The 18262-nt window shown below is 36.8% G+C and overlaps 1 protein-coding gene across 12 annotated transcripts in view; it reads left to right on the forward strand.

Moving 5' to 3' along the window:
* The window catches only part of LOC119792461 (collagen alpha-1(XXIII) chain), a 196655-nt gene that overhangs the window by 151939 nt on the left and 26454 nt on the right, over positions 1–18262 (forward strand). For all 12 annotated transcript variants that reach the window (XM_038299081.1, XM_038299089.1, XM_038299085.1 and 9 more), the window contains 4 exons: positions 7867–7893; positions 7979–8005; positions 10882–10908; positions 11686–11712. In XM_038299081.1, the coding sequence (XP_038155009.1) occupies positions 7867–7893; positions 7979–8005; positions 10882–10908; positions 11686–11712 (108 nt within the window). The remainder of the gene's footprint in view (positions 1–7866; positions 7894–7978; positions 8006–10881; positions 10909–11685; positions 11713–18262) is intronic.

Here is an 18262-nt window from a genome sequence, read left to right on the forward strand (position 1 = left end):
TGCATTTAATCTTTAGCTTCTTGATAATTACAAGTTATAATGTAGGAGGAAAGATATTCTGTAAAATGTCAATTCAAAAATGTTATCTTTTTCTTAACGGGATATTTTGTAAGAATTAAGGATGTTTCAATAAAACCTTGTCATTCCCGATATGATACTGATATTGAGACTCGTGGTATTGACCGATACTGATATTGACCCGATACGATACAGAACAAATTATAATTACTTTTATTACTGGAGTAAAATATTGTTCACAAAATAGAACAAAATAGGGGACAAAAATAGGTAATAAAAAAAACAGAATGTGTTTCTATCAGCATGCTAATATCGGAGATTATAGACGCAGGCCGATATATTCTGATATTTTCTTATATTTTCTTATATTTTCTTATAGTTTCTTGGCTGATATGGGTTCGATATCCGATAATGGATCAGGACGTTGCTTGTAGGAATTACTGCCATCTAGCAGTGAAACAGGGGTTATTTTACTCAAACAAACCCAGTAGAGGAGGTGCAGTCATCCCATCCAATGCTGGATGTCATAGGAAACACCTGTGTGTGCTGTAATAATACAGCGAGATATTTACTACAGAGATGTAATAAAACCTGAGAGGAGAATCTGCCAAACCAACATTGTCCAAATATGTTAAACATTTAGAGTAGTTTAAAAAGAGCTATATTGCAAAGTTTTCTTGTTCAGTGCAGGATCCCTATAACTTGCCTGCTATATATGTATATATTTATATATATATATATATATATATATATATATATATATATATATATATATATATATATATATATATATATATATATATATATATATATATATATATATATATATATATATATTATTGTATTTCATTTATTTAGAATAACAAAAAAGCAGACATTAATATGTTACAACACAGTTTGAATAAATAGGAGCAAATAGAAGAATTATTCTTTTTTTTTTTCTGTCCCTTTACTACAAAACAATAATAAATAACATAATTTATCGTAATTCAATGTATTTACACCAGACTTTAAACCACTGTTATTCTTTAGTTTTCACAGATTCAAGACTTCCATCAGTCAGATTTTCCTGGCTTTGCCTACCATGAATGCCAATTAATACCTTACTTCTCAGTAAAAACACTGCAGGATTATAAAAGTTTAGACTTCTGCAGCTATATTGTTTTACTCTGAAGATGGGGGCAAGTAAAGCCCATCCTTTCTTAGGACTATCCTTCCATTAAATGCAGCTATTTTATACATCTAAAAAGTATTTACGTAAACAGCTGGGTATCAATCTACTGAAGTAAAACTAATCCTCCCTTTAACAGCTGTCAGTGAAGCTGTGTAGACACGTGTGCATGTTTGCACACACATGCCTCACTCAGGTGAAATACACATGTTGAGTTCATCAGACTAATGCAGGCAGCAGGCCTCTGGCAGTGAATCATCAGTGATTTGATAAACAGTGTTAATGAAGTGTGGTTTGCGAGTATCTCAAGCATAACTCTGCAACAACTATATGTGTGTGTGTGCTGAGGTATATTTTTTCTACTCGTCCTTCCCCTCATAAATCACAGCCAAGGAACCTCTCTGAAAAGAGACTTCCCGCTGTCAAAAAATCAAAGTAAGGCACTCTGACAGGGCAGCGCAGAGGGGTCCACACACCCCCACATAGCGCCTGCCTTTCATTCATATGCACAGAGACCAGCATAGCCAGCTATAAGTGTGTTTATGTGAGAGTGCCAGTCTTAGACAGACAGCCGACCTCTTTCTGTACGAACCGGCCAAGGCCTCCATTGTTCCTGCTTCCAGGCTGCAGCGCACAGATTAAAGCCAGACGGTCACCCAACAACATGTCAGTAATTTTCTGTCCCAAACACACCGCCCTCTGGTATGCTTTCTTCTTCTATTTGGTTCTTCTCCAGGCTTTGGGTTAAAAGAAAATAAAAAAACATGTTTCCCAAATTGTACAAACATAGAAGTGGTAGTGTGTTTCCCACAGCTGCAGCCTATAGGTATTGGAAAGGATCAATGGATGTTTGAAGAGAGACTGAAGTGGATTAAAAAAACGCCCACAGAGCTAAAGGAGAAAGGAACGGATCGTCATTTGCCTTATCAGCTTCATTTTTATGACTGAAATCAAGCTAACGGCTAATGTGAACAACACGTTACCATGTGTGTTTCCAGCCAAGATGTCTGGCTGATGTGCAGACACCATGCTTTTCAAGCTGCATCCTCAACAATTACACCCCACTGGATAATCACCAGTCTGCACCACAAATAGCACCATAAACCAGCAGAGACACCCCTCACCCTTATTCTCTGGGATGCACACGCATTCCCGCATTAATCAGTGTGAACATCCACACAGAAAGACATACATGCATCTAGAACGGACAGTACAGTCAAACATGCACTAAAATGGATTTTGTTTTATTTTTGTCTCCACAGTGAGTTGAGGTTTTGGTTAATTATCAGGCTTATTTCTCCCAGTTATTTTCTTTTCATTGTTACTCTCTCCATCCTGTATTTGGTAATCAGATCCTTTTTGTGGTGTGAGATGAAGAGTTTTTTACCAGAAGCTCCTAATTCAGACCCACAAAACCTCACCACCACCCCTATACTTTTTGTTTGTTTTGTTTTTTTGTTAGTTTAGCTTAGTTTTATTTGAATTCCAGCCCTTTTATATGCACAGACTGTTTGTCTGCCTTGTAGGTATGTTGCAACTATGCAAAAAGTAAAAGAAAATATATTACTTTTCCATCATCAATGGAAAATTATTGCTCTGTTTCTGTTCTTCATATTGAAGGCCTTGCAAAGATTGTTTTTTTATAACATTCATAACAACTTTAATGTATTTTATTGAGTTTCATTGTTGATGTATTTTTTAGACCGACCTTAATTATTGTGAAAAGGTAAGAAAAATATATATATAAAAAAAACCTCTTAGGATCATTTTATTAGGACCTCACTATTGTTTCATCTCTAAATAAAATCCAGTTTGACCTAAAGAATAACTTTTAGGCTTAAACGTGACAAGAAACTAACAGTGCTCATCACCCTGAGCACAATATTCCCCAGAGAGATTGTAAAATAGACACAATCAGAACTGTAACAGAATGGTTTATATATATGTATATATATATATATATATATATATAAAACTTTTTGCTTTAGATTGTTTCTAAACTTTGTCCAGTGCCTCGTCAAACTTCAGACCGAAATACAAAAGAGAAACTTTGGCGACACTTAAAAATTTATGCTCACAGATAATCTGCATCCAGTTAGACTGAGTTTGACTGGTTTTATGAAGACAAAATAACTAAGATGTATAGTCCCCAAATCTGTTAAGCTGGAACTTTTGGTTCAGTTTGACTGTCCCGTCACAGAAAAACCTCTTCGGGATATTTTATATTGTTTATTAACTTCCAAACTATGAAAGGTACAAATATAATTTCTTTACACATATTCTTTTGGGGTTTTCTTTTTTTTTTCGGTTAAAAACTGAATTTTTTGATCTATAAATCATAATCAGAAACAACGAATAAAAGCACATAAGAAACCACCAAGTGTCCTGAAAATCAGCATTGAGTACCTCTGAATCTATTCATCTGTTTTGAATAAATTAAATACAGATTTCTTCAAATGTGCTCACTTTGCCCCTCAACACATACAGCATGTGATTTATTTATTTTTTTTCCAGCAGATGAGTCGATGACATTTGCTGTATTGGTTACCTTTTTTTTCTTTTAAAATAGATAATGACTGCTTCATTGTTAGTGCTGATATCACCCCTTAAACTTTAAGAACAGAAGAAATTGTAAGCTTCTTTCTCCATCTTTAAAGTTGAGGTCAGGAGCCAGGCATACATATCGGGTTTTATAACGGCGAATAAAACTTTCACACACATCTTTAAAAGCAAAGACATACTCTGCAAAGGTTCACAAGCCACTTTGTCGCTCGTTAGCAGCCATAAATCAGTCTCTTTTTGAACAGACATCCACAGCAGCAGATGACCTCACAACGTTCAACTCGTCTACTCATCCTGATGATGCTTGAAGGAGCTGCGGCTCAGTAAATGCTACCAGATGCAGGGACACCGCCGCATACAAGCGGACGCATGTACGCCGCAACACGAGGCACACATCCAAAGATCTGGACCCTGATAGCAGGGGAAAAACTCAGTGGGACATTTGTATGCTCATCTAATTTCTCACATTCATGACACGGTAAACCCAGCATGCTGCTTTTAATAGAGTGACAAAACTACAACTTCTCATGCTCTTAAAGCGGTGTAGAGTTGTACAAATAAAAGTAATCACTTCCTCAGTATTTTTGTTTTGACACTCAGTGGAACATTAGTACCTTCAACAATTTTTGCAGTTCTTTTAATGCTTTTGAATGCTCACTTCTCTATAATATTTCAAAACATCAAACTGTGTGTAAGACCACACATCTTTTTGCAACTATGACCCATCCATCAAAGCCAGCAATGATGGCAATGCTGAGGTTTCCCCTGCAGGACCTGAGGCCAGGTGTCCCCCAGACAGAAGAGGCAGAACAGCAAAAGCCATCCAAGGCCATACAGGCCGAATGTTAATGACAGCTTTTAGTCTGCAGAGCCACCGCTATTGCAAAGGGGGTGCAAAGCAACCCATACTCGGGGGACGCTGTAAAAACTGTTTGCTTAACATGGAGTATAGTCGTTAAGGAGGAAGTCAACATTAGCCTTTACCACATACATCACATTTAAGTGTTTTTGGAAAGTTTCATTCTACAGCCAAGTGTTCCTTTATGTTTAAGTAAGGATCTGAGGGTCTCCACGTTTGAACCCAGGGTTGCTCTGAAGAAGAGGTTCAATGACTGCTCAACTGTTTTTTATTGAGGTAAACAAAGTGCACAAAGCCAACTGCTGCTTCAGCGCCCCAGTGAGCTTCAGGAAGACCTCACTGAACCGCCTTTTAGGTTATCTCATCACCACAAACCCACATTGCAGATGTAGAATGACTGCATAAATCCAACAACCTATCAGTTTTGATTTAGGAAAATCCAAAAGTGGTGTGCACTCAAACCGTGGGGCAGGATATATTAATTTTGCTTCTTTTTTTTCCATTTTCTTCTCACATCATTTTTCCAAACTCTCTCTGCTATTTACAAACCATCTTTTATTTTTCTCTCTTTGTTGTATTTGCAAATGATGTTCATTGTTTCTCTTAAGACAAACATTATATACAAAGTCTCACGAGAGATAAGGAAAGAGAGTCAAACATTATGAAACACTAATCAGTAACAGCTGGCTTTAGGATGTTTTTAAGAGGGTCTGTCTGGTCTGAGGATTTTAAGCAAATAGTGTCTTTTTAGTGTAATAATGACATTCTTTATCCACTGAAGACTCATTAGAAGTCTTTGAAGATGGTCATTAGAAGACAAGATTTGTTCCTTACTTGCTGAGAGTTAGATTAAAAGATTTATATCAATTTAATGTCTGCCTAATAGAGCTAAAGGCATAAATAATAATGGAAAATATTGGCTTAGCAGAACAGTTCTAAAGATGTTAGCGAGTTTGTTTTGTTTTTTCTACTGGTGGCGCTCATTAGCCATGAAGTAGCTATTCATAGTACTTTTAGCTCTTTACTCATTTTTATTCTTCATTTTTTTAATTAGCTTCATAGCTGAATCCCAGAAAGAGAGCTGTGTAATAGGTACCTTTTACAGTAACTGTTCCTTAATCATATTTGTTTGTACTAGTTTTAAATTCAATTTACTTTACTTATATAGCACCACACATGTCACCTCAAGGAGATTTACAAAGATAATCCAACCAGATCATACAATGAAATTGATTCAAAGTTTTCTATCTAAGCAAAGCCAGTTGATTGCATCAATGACTCAAAGGCAATCACTCACACTAAGCATGCTTGTAGCGACAGTGGAGAGGAAAAACTCCATTTTAACAGGAAGAAACCTCCAACAAAACCAGACTCTGTGTGAGAGCGGCCATCTGCCGAGGCCGACTGGGGTTCTAGGAGACAGAAGCCGATGTAGAAAAAGAAGCAGAGATGCAAAAGTCAACTGTCAACCAGCTCCACAGGCGGCTCTGTCCAGGAAACGCACAGCCAGTCAGACAAGCTGTGAGCCAGCTCCCATGTCAGAGGATGAAGAGAGCGCATCCAGTTAGTCATTGTCAGAGAAACCAAAAAACAGGCTGATCTCCAACATCTACAAACAAATGTGTTGATGGCAGCAGCACAGCTGATATTTCTCTCCACGATGGTGTCACAGCCAAAGAGGAACAGACCAGATGAAGTTACTATGAGAAAAATCAGAAAGAGCATAACATTATTAAACTAGCAAATACTGCAGAATGGGAGAGCAGAGATTGAGTGAAGCAGAATGATGAGAAAGGGGTCCCTATGTTCTCCAGCATTCTAAGCCTATAGCAGCATAACTAGCCACTCTACCTATAAGCTTTATCAAAAAGGACGTTTTAAGCTTAGCCTTAAATGTAGACGGGGTGTCTACCTCAATGGCTTGAACTGGTAGTTGGTTCCACAGGAGTTCAGCCTAATAACAAAAAATTATTTAAAACAAAACCAACATATTCCAAAAAGTGAAAGTTAAAAAACAAAACACTGGACTTTGTCTTCCAAGTTTAAAGACGTTTTGCTGCCCATCCAGGAAGCTTTCTCAATTAAAAATGTCTGGATTAGTGTTGAGTTCCAGACATTTATAGAGTAGCCTAACAAAAGCCTCATAATGGCTTAGAAAACATGCACATTGAAGCTGGAAAACCAGCTCCACCCTTAATAATGGGAATTGTTTAGGTTGTTATTGGCCTGCAATACCCAATACTTGCCCATTCTTCTGAAATGGCAGTCGTTAAGGGTCATTGTTGGCCTGGCTGACCTGGCGAGATTTTGGGGTTGAGATGGTGTTGGAAAGGAATCAACTGTATTGCTGCGTTGTAGGTTTTTGAGAGCTTAAACCTGAGTCCACCCCCTCTGTTTAAGGTTGTTTTTTTCTCTTTTCACATAAATGGCTTCCTTCACACCCCTTTCAAACCACCTGTCTTCTTTATCTGTACTGGGATTCCAGGATGGGAAGTGAAATGTCTTCAAACTTGGAAAACGAGGTCCGGTGGTTTCTTTTTTGACTTTAACTTTTTGGAATGACTATGACCTGGATGACGGAGAATCTCCACCAGCATACTGACAGATATTTTCTATGGTTGATGCACTGCAAAAATGCGATACTTAATATAATTTTCTCAGCAAAAGTTGCTTACTTATAATTCTTTAAATTCATTAAATTAGTTTATTAAATTTAGAAGTTGTTTAAATTGCCTTACTATTTAGTAGGAAAAATCTCCTTATTCTGGAATTAAGTAGAAAAAGTTAAAAAAATTATCTGAATTATCCTGTCAAGAAAATATTAGACATATCTAGAATGAGCTTTATTTCTTTATTTTGATTTATATATGTAAGACAGCTTGACCTTCTTTTCATAAAATATGTAAATATGGTTTAAAAGCTCATGTGAATATGATGTATACATTAATATTTTATAACATCAAGCAACAAAACTTGTGGAAAAAAGTGATATTTTAAGTGTTTTTATTGGTCTCACACATCTAACCTGAGCTTTTAATTTCCATTACATTTGTGCGGCAATGTATTTCTAACTAAAAGAACAGCCTCAGGTTTTACCAAACAAGCCATTTTTCAAAAATCTTTCAACAAAAGTTTAATCGATTTAAATCTGAAACAAAAGAAAAAAATAACAGTGATGTTCTTAAAACTTGTAGCTGTTCCTGTAGTGTTTTATTCTGCATTTTTTTAACCGCTCTCTTTTATTGTTCTCCAACAGGGTCCACTTGGCTTGGATGGCAAACCAGTGAGTAATTTAATAGACAAACTTTTACAATGTGCTTTAAGGGATTAGATTTGATTGTAAAGTTCTTATTTTTCCTCATTTTAAGGGCTTTCCAGGTCCCAAAGGAAGCCAGGTACCCTCTCACACATCTTTCTAGCTCTTTAATTATAGCTATTCATTGAAATAAGAAGTTACTACATGTAGATTTTGTTAACTTAGAATCCAGATGGGCATTTTCCCTGCAAGACAGGTGGGTTTTCTGTAGCAGATCAATCATTTTTACTGTTCCTGTTAAAAAAGAAAACATGGTACCTATTTTCATCCTTGTTCCACGTCTTAAGTCGTCCCAGAGCTCGCCAGTCAAGGGGGAGTCATGGATAAAGTTAATTCAGAAATCCCCTCTGCCCTCCCATTCATCACCCTTCACATGAAACCCTGCACACTCCCAGGCTCACCCAGGTGTAGCGTGTAAACAGGCACAGCAGAGCAAATGGGTTACATACCGATGGGAAAGAAGGGGAGCGAATGGTGTTTACGGCCTCAAACAGAGGCTCTTTAAAAAGTCATTACGGTGCCCTCTGCTCCTCCTTTGGCTGACCTCTGTGGTCACTCTGCCATTCCTTTTATCTTTGTCATAATTCTTTATTCAATTTTCTAAATACAATTTAAATTATATTTACAAAAAGGGGAAACATTTTGTTGACCGTCTTATATATATATCTTCTTAATTGGAGCCGTTTAAATAGTTCCTCTCCAAACATCATTAAACTCCTGTTTCCTGTTAAATCCAACTTACAGCCCAGTCTGTCATTTAACAGGACCGTCCTCCACAGTAAAAACCACAGACAAAGCAGCATAGTTCTCAGGCAGGGTCACTTCTTAACTCACAGAGCAAGAGGTTAAAATAAGAGGATCCAGATAAAAAAAGCTTATCTAGATTGATTGGTCAGAAGTTCCAGTAAGACAACCTTTAAACTGAGATTTTAATCTGACGTTCATTAATTTTAGTAATATCAGAGGAGAAGCTTCATTTTTCAGACATAATATTTTCATTTCAGATTGTTTTATGCCACATATTTCCATCCACTTTCACCCTGACCTAAAGTGCAGAGGCTCTGCCGGCGATGGGCACACTTTGTCAAAGCTCTGCTCCATAACAATAGGAGCTCCTGTCCAAACTAAATATTTGGCTCAATAAAAAGGAAGGTGAGGATAAAATTTAAAGCCCTGTCTTAAGAAGGATGGAAGCACTTAAAGTCATAGGACTCTGAAGGAGCCATAGATTTGAATACCAGATAGGGTTAGTCAAAAAGTAGACAAAGGAGGCATAAAAAGACAAAAAAAAAATCTATCTATCTATCTATCTATCTATCTATCTATCTATCTATCTGCCCACAGCTGGCTGTTCTAAGATATGAAATTGAGATTCTAAATATTCTATCTTGCAAAGCTAATGTTCCAGATCATCTTAAGTGAAGCAGAATTCCAAAAGCATAGCTTGAACACTTTTCAGGACACCAACATTTTTTCTATCACTCAGGACAAAGCTACTGCATCAGTGTTTGACACCTACTTTATGTGCAATACATAATATGACCAATATATACGATATATTCCCTGTGCCAGGCCACCACGACATGTCTCAGTGCTCCTGATTTTCAATATCCCTAGTATACACATAATATTGAGTTTTTCTTGCAGAAATAGTATGAAAATTTGCTTGAAATTAACCCATGAACTAAAAGTCATGTATAACTCAGAAATGGGAAGAAATTCTAAATATTCTATTTTTCTCTATTCTTTATTGATGACAATATGACTAGAGCAACGTCTTAGTACAGGTCTGTGCAGCTCCTCCAGAGTTACCAGAGGCTACTTTGCTACTCCAATTAATGCCCTTTTTTTTAGTGGATCTTTTTCTTGATAGTTTTGCTGTTTTGCCATCCTCATATTTTAGGAAGATGTTATAAAAGGCTCTCTGTGATATCACCAAAGTTTGGGATATCGTTCCATGACTTTAACCCATTTAGATGTCTCTACATCTTTATCCCTGATCTTTATGTGTGTTCCTTGGTCTTCTTGGTGCTTTTTCATTAATATACTTGAATAAAAACCTCTATGACCTTCAGAGAGGAGATTCATGTCGAGTTTAAATGACACATCGTTTGACTCTTTTAAATAATGGTGTGGCTACAGAGGGGAGTGATTGACTAGATTTCATTTAGGCTTATTAGAGTAAAGGGGCTAAGTTCTCATGCTCTGCTTTGTGTTAGCCTATTCTATTGAACCCCAATCAAATACATGAAGGTTTGTGGTTTTAACATGACAAAATATCAAAGAAATTTCAAAGGGTGACGTTGCTTTTGAGAAGCCTACACATGTTGGCTGGTTTCCATGTCTTCTTTCTTCTGTCACTGTGGACCTTTGTGGTGGCACCACATGTGGCATCTTTGTGCCACTTGTGCCCAGTGGACAAACTAGGACAGAGAGGCGAACGGCAAATGAATCTCATCTGTCAGCCCACCGTTTATAAATTTGATGTCAAAATGTGCAATACAAAGAATCTGATACACAGAAGAGAAAACTCAAGCTTCATGTTTTCTGTTAGTGTTTGGGACATTCAATCCCAAAGACACAACAAAACCCCAACATAAGAAGTCCTCACTAAAACATCTTCAAAGTTCCCATCTGACAGAAAGGCTGATGGTGGAACAAAAGGAACATCTTTCATTTTTAGTTTCATCTTCCAAGACATTTTGTTAAACTCTATATATTCTTTAAAGTTTTTTTTTTTTTTTCCTTGCCTCAAACGGCAAATAACGTTGAGGAGATGAAGCGGTCTCTGTGTCACAGGTTATTTAGTGGTGTTGACGCGTTGCCTCATTCTTTGATTGAATACTTGCTTCTTAAGCCATGTTGAAGATGCATTGCGCTACGGTGTGTGTTCCATAAGATCGCTGATTTATTTCTACCGACTATTTCTGATTAACTGTCTTATCCCTCCTGCAGGGGCTGCCCGGACCCAAGGGAGAGAAGGTATGCTTCATGTCCAGTTCCAGCTCTGCCTAACCTGACCCCGGCATGTTTAGATGCATTTTATTAAATGGTTTTGCCCACATAAAGCCACAGAGATGCATATAACCTAATGAAATCTCTTGACCTTCAGGTGTTTTGCCTTAGACTAACTAAATATGCAGAAAAAAACAATACCGTCTGTGAAGCTCAATGACAGCCAGATGTTTTCCCGCTCTGCTAACCTCAGTGCAGCTGAAGCTGTTGTAAAGTGATGGCAGTTAGAGCCTGGCATGTTCTCTGTGATGCCCACGCCTGTGGTGAACTTGGTGCTTTTGCCTTCAACCAACAGATCTGTGGATAAGCAGACAGTCACAGTAAACAGCACTTATCAGGGCAGGACCCAGGCCGATCCACGTTGTGTTCTCTCCGACAGATAGATGATGTGAAGTTTAAAAAAAGAAAACAGCCTTCCTTTGTGTTATCATAATAGTAGCTCAGTAATGAGAGCTTGACCCCTTGGTTCCCGATCAAAAAACAATCCTCGCCCAGCTCACACCCACTTTTACTACCCCAATCTCATCCTGTCCACTGAGTCTATCAAATGACTTATCCAGTAAGTGTTTACATCCCATTGTGGTTTGGACAGATGACCCTTGAGTTGCTTCCTTCCTATAAACACTATTTTTATAAGCTCGTGTGTCATAGCAGCCCTACAGTAGCTCTTGAATTATTAGCCATTTGTACATTTACAATTCTGAGAACTACTGACAATTGTTATTTTTCCTGTTTTTCTCTCAGGGTGACCAAGGAGACATTGGGCCAAGGGTAAGTCATGTTTTCTTATCATCTTTGTGAGATAAAATAACAGTTTTAGATGCTTTTTCTTCATAGAGTTGATTCAAAGAAGAAGGTTGTTTCCAGTTATTCGACTTTTAATGAACCAGAGTTTGCAGTTTGAAAATGACTTTTGATATTATTTCATGTACTGTGTGTTACAAAAATTACATGTAGTTAAGCTTTAGACATTAAATATACAACTTTTATTATACATTAGTACTAGAATATAACAGAAAATATTACAATAAAGTAAATCCACCTCAACTGACAGTTATTGCAGATGCAGATTTTTTTGTTTTGACAGTTTTTTTTTCCAGCTTTAACATAATCTAGATGTTTAAATTGCCATTTCTTCCTTGTTTGATATTGTTATGCTCTCTTTACAGAGAATGTAGCTCCAAGCTAGATTAATTACTTCAACTGGTAACAAGTAATAGAATTAAGTTTGGCCATTTTAATTCATTCAATTTGGTAACTTTTAAACTAAATAAATTAAGTTGGATCATTTTACTTTTGTGAATTTTAAACTCTTTCCACAGGTTATCAGTTGGATTAAGTCCTGGCTTTGACTAGGACATTATTTGACCTAAATCACTGTGTTGTAACTCTGACTGTCCTGCTGATAGATAAAGCTCTGCCCCAGTCCAAGTCTTTTGCAGCTTCCAACAGCTTCTCCTCCACGATCAGCCCATATTTAACTCTGTTGTCCATAAACTCTTACTTACAAGTGAATCTCCAGAGCTTCTTTAGAGTTAGCATTCACTATTTGACTGCTTCTTGCAACCTTGCCTCTTAGTTTAGGGTCTTGGTTTGCGTTCATTCATACTCTTTCCATTTTTAGATGAACAGATTTAAGTTATTTTATAACCTAACCCTGCTTGAAACAGGGATCTGACTTCTGAAAGCTAATTTGTTTGCATTGATTTTTTTTTTCATGGGATAAATATTAATAAAGTACATATAACATTTTTGGCCTGAAACACTGAAATTTCATAGCTGCAATTGCAATTACAGTTATTCATTGGAATAAAATAAGACCAAATCTAAAAGGATTCAAGGGTTTAATATTTTTCCACGGCACTGCATGCATCTTGGTCTCCTTATATGATTTAAACTTGGCAGTCATCCTCATATTATTTCAGCACTAATACACCATAAGGCTCAATTTTATTCTGTAAATGTATGTTTCCGTCTAGCTCACAAAAAGAGAATATTTTGTAGGGCAGGACAGGATCCATATTGGTGAACCCTCTCAGTTAACCATGATATAGAATAGGATGCTGATAAACTTCTATTTAAGCTCCTAGGGAGCAGAGGCTGACGTACCATCGCAGGCAGCTTGAGAGTTTGTCCCTGTCCATTAATCAGCAAACACAAACCTCAGACTCAGACTACACACTGACTAAAAATAGCCTTTATGGGATATTTCCTGCAATCAAACATGTGAACGGAAAAATATTTGGATATCTTCATTGTCTTCAGTTTTAAACAAGGATCAAAGGGAGTACTTAAAATTCAAACGCAAACGCGATTTAATAAATTTAGACCAAAGACAAAGACATCTACGTAGGCAAAGAAAGAAAGAAAATAAGATAATACAGAGTTAACTTTTAAATAGTCCTGCGTAACAACAAGAGCGGAGGAATCAGTTACTAAGGCGCCCATGCTAAGTTGGAAATAGGAAAAGGCTTTAAAGAATATATATTAAATATTAAATGTTAATTATATTCAGCATAATGGAAGAAATTCATAAAGAAAAAGTAGAAATGTGATGTTTAGATTTAAATCTGAATAAATCTGGTCTAAATGTGCATAATTATTAGTTTATCTTGGTTCAATACATCAAATAAATGTCCAAATTTAGCTAAACTCATAAAAATATCAGCTTTGTTTTTCTCTTTCTTCTTCTTTTAATAGGAATTAACTTTTCTTAACTTAAGCTGGATAAAATCGTTTCATCTTCTGTGAAGATTTTATGAATGTGAGACCATCTGTCTAAAAAAAAAAAAAAAATTAACTGGAGGTTATTTTAACTTAAAATAGAGCAAAATACTTTAGTGGCTCCACATTAAAAGCTTTGTGATTTTAAATATTTTAAAGAAATGATACTGAGCTCTGAATTCATCACTGCTATTTATCATAAAAATGTAGATTTTTTTGGTAGATATATCCTTTGTAGTTGGGCTCAGATACATCAAATTTAGTTATTAATTCCATAAAGTATCAAAAATGCTATTTACAAAAAAAAATAAATAAATAGTGAAAACATTTTTTAAATGAGAACAATCGTGATTTAAACGGCAAAGGTTTATGGTAAACCATTTTTTAAATTATTTTTAAAATATGGACAAGGTTTAGTTAAGAGCCTATACATCTGTTAAATAGTGTTTTCCCAACAAGTAGGTTTGTGAAGATTGAATGTAAACACCAGAGATGAGTGTACAACCGAAACCTGACATAGTAACAGACCATCACATATAGGAAGTCACAGTTAAAGAAGCAGATATTTTCCCTCTTCATAGATTAAAGTCTAATTAAATCTTGACAAACTATTCCAGCAGTCTGGCCTTTGATGGAGAAATAATGCAAATAGAAAAACTCTTATCATGTCTGCATCTGTGCACATAACCTTTGACAATCCCTTACAGTCATCTAGTAGTTCAGAGAGAGATGTGTGTTTATCCTGTGTGGCTTAGTCCTGGGAGGACTAAACTGCCTGAAACTCATAAACCAGAAATGAGAAACGATTCTGTGAGAGATTGATGGAAACTTTTAAACCTTTCCAGAAAAAAATTGATATTCAATCTCAACTAGAATATGACTTCTTCGTATCATTAGCGAAGGGAAATAAAACTCCTTCTGCATCAGTTTTTTAGGTTCCCTATTTTCCACAGATGAATTCATAATTGCATGAATAAGCAGGTGGAGCTTCTACCCCATAAAATGAGGTGCTGTACATTAATTTAGAGAAAAAGTCCACGTATAATGGGACAAATTTTGTGATGAACTCAAGTCCTTACACACAGATGCCAGATTTTGGCATTTCTTACTTACTGTTATTGTTCTAGCTGGAGGTAATATGAATATTATCTAATGGCTCCGTCAGGTCCCTGCTTTGAATCTGATAGAAACCCTGTAGATGGAGCTGAAGATTAGGGTGATGGTAAAGATGCATTTCAAACAAAGAGTTTGAGCTTCCTGTGGAGATAAATTGTCAAAAGTAACATGAAAAAGTTATAACATGGGTTTAAAATCTGCCTAAAATCTTTAAATAAAGCCTTAAATTGCTCAGTTAGAGGGTTAAACTGTTTTTTACATGCCTGTTTTAAAACCAATGGTCAATCTTGCTTAGATGAAGATTATTTTACACCTAAATCTGCCAGATTATGAATAGCTTTTGGATTTACTATGTTCTGGTAACAATTTTGGCGTCCAAGGAAACCAGCACATTGCATCATATCAACTAAAGGCAAAAACTTTTTAACACTGTGTTCAAATTTGAATATTTACTAATGTACCAGTTTTAATCAGAGCATTAACACTATTTGTAAGGAGTCTTTGCTTTAAGAAACTCATATTTTTCATTATGGAGCAAATGTGACTCTTAAATATATTTTCACTTTAAAACTTTAAACATCTATGAAAAGTATGTATTAATTGTCTTCCTCTTTATAGTTATTTGTTTCTTAATGTTGTTTCATTTCATCAAATTTCTACAAAATCCATTGACGTTTGTTGTAACATGAAACTTGAAGAAGGTTAAGGCGTATGATGACTCATGGAAAGTCAAAGTGTGAGTGTACGGGAAGGACCCTGGGTGGTTATTGTTAGTGTTGAAGCTGAAACTTAGTTTAAATCCAACAGGCCAGCCTAGTGGAAAGATATTTATGATGCGATTCTGAAACATTGCAGAAATGCCTGATTCCTATCAAGGCGTAGCCCATTACATTTTCCTACCTATGAGTTTTTAGTCCTGAGCCAATCGTTTGAAACGTTTTTGGCATCCTCTGTTGGTAGTTTCTCCAAACGGTAAATATTGCACTTGGCTGAGGCCTTTCTTGATTTGATGCCTTTGGATAAGTCTACAGTTCCCCAAAAAACCTCAAGGCGTTGCTTGGAAACACATGCAAGTCTCAAAACAAACCCTGTGATTGATTCCATAGACATACCCTGGTAGCCGCAGAGAAAACTCATGGATTGAAGTTTTATTCCAGCATGAGCTCAGTTGTCAGTTTGCCCTTTTAGGACGCAGCACTCTGCTTCACCTCTGAACTTTGTAGGATAAGAGAATACATGTGAAAACAGGAAGTAGCCATGAATCTCTGTCAACCTGTGACTTCCTGTCGATCCATCACGTTCAGAGCTATCATCAAGCTGTCTCTGGTCACAAACACAGGATAGGAGACGTATTAAAACGAAATCAGCTGTCTTGGAGCCATCAGACCAAATTACAAAAGGAAGTGCAGTTTAGTATTTTTCTCTCAGAAACCTTTTATCAAAGGAAGTTTGTTGCCTTTTTTAAATCTATTTTCACCTGTGGCTGTGCCTTAAACATTGTTTCCTGTATTGATAAAGCTCTTTGTGTAATGAGATGTTAAACGGAGGCTATGTGGTCTTCATGGTGGGAACGTTGTGAATGAGTGAACAGGACAAAGGGGAAAATATTGAGAAGAGGAGTTCAGCACTGTTAGCAGAACCTACTGTCCTTCTCCCCGCTGTTATTCTCTCTCTAAAACCTCCTCATCACATCTCTTCATCCTTCCTTGCGCCTCGCTCGTGTTTAAACAGGAGCTCAACCAGGAAGGCTCAAAGCTGTGTGGAGGCAGAAAAACTCTGCTCCTTTAAGCTTGAACGACAATCAACACAATTGCTGTCTGTTGACTGAAAAGAGCCAAACCACCTCTGTTTGGGTTGGGAAAGATGGGAAGCCATTCCTCAGAGCACACGTGCACATTCGCCACGAACTGTATGCTTTGATGGATGACTGAGGCATAAGTTTTAAAAGGGCAAAGGTTGCAGTTTGCAGCTCTTAAGTGTTTCATGGTAACAGACGGTCTTAGAGAATAACTTTTTTACTTTCTGTTCCATTCTAACCTCAAAGCTCAATGGATTTAATTTGGATTTTATGTTGAACAAAAAGTAGTAAATAATTATGAAAAGGAAGGAAATATTTTTATTTTTTAGTTGTGAAATATATTTAAAAAAAAGATTGTGTATTTGATCAAATCCAGTGCAACCAAATACCTTCAGAAGTCACCAGAATGGTAAATAGAGTCCACCTGTGTGTGATTTAATCTAGATACACACATCTGTTCTGTGAGAGTTTTTCAGAGAGGATTAGTAAAACAGCATCATGAAGACCAGGAAAGTTGTAGAGAAGTTTAAAGCGAGTTAGATTATAAAACAATATTCCAAGCTTTGAACATCTCTCAAAGCCCTGGCCACCCACCTTAACCAAAAAAAAGCGTTAATCAGAGAATCTTTCAAACACAGTGGCTCTGGAGGAGCTGGAGGGGCCTTCATGAAAGGGATACCACAAACATGTTCTGGCCAGATTATACCAGTTAAAATTTTGGTCTGTCCCTCTAATTGGAAAACAATGCACACTACAGGTGCTGGTCATAAAATTAGAATATCATGAAAAAGTAGATTGATTTCAGTAATTCCATTTAAAAAGTGAAACTTGTATATTATATTCATACATTACATACAAACTCATATATTTCAGATGTTTATTTTGTTTAATTTTGATGATTACAAATGACAACAAATGAAAATCTCAAATTCATCATATCAGAAAATTAGAATATTACTGAAGACCAATAAAAACAAAGGATTTATAGAAATGTTGGCCAACTGAAAAGTATGAACATGAAAAGTATGAGCATGTACAGCACTCAGTATTTAGTTGGGCCTCCTTTGGCCTGTATTACTGCAGCAATGCGGCGTGGCATGGAGTCGATCAGTCTGTGGCACTGCTCAGGTGTTATGATAGCCCAGGTTGCTCTAATAGTGGCTTTTAGCTCTTCTGAATTGTTGGGTCTGGTGTATTGCATCTTCTTCTTCACAATACCCCATAGATTTTCTATGGGGTTAAGGTCAGGAGAGTTTGCTGGCCAATTAAGAACAGGGATACCATGGTCCTTCAACCAGGTACTGGTAGCTTTGGCACTGTGTGCAGGTGCCAAGTCCTGTTGGAAAATGAAATCTGCATCTCCAAAAAGTTGGTCAGCTGCAGGAAGCATGAAATGCTCTAAAACTTCCTGGTATGTGGCTGCGTTGACCCTGGACCTCAGAAAACACAATGGACCAACACCAGCAGATGACATGGCACCCCAAACCATCACTGACTGTGGAAACTTTACACTGGACTTCAAGCAACGTGGATGAAGTGCCTCTCTTCTTTTCCTCCAGACTCTGGGACCTTGATTTCCAAAGGAAATGCAAAATTTACTTTCATCAGAGAACATGACTTTGGACCACTCACCAGCAGTCCAGTCCTGTTTCTCTTTAGCCCAGGCAAGACGCTTCTGACGCT

This window comes from Cyprinodon tularosa, unplaced genomic scaffold (genome assembly GCF_016077235.1).
Source record: "Cyprinodon tularosa strain WSP-4 unplaced genomic scaffold, ASM1607723v1 ctg42, whole genome shotgun sequence".
In the NCBI taxonomy this organism is placed as follows: domain Eukaryota; kingdom Metazoa; phylum Chordata; class Actinopteri; order Cyprinodontiformes; family Cyprinodontidae; genus Cyprinodon; species Cyprinodon tularosa.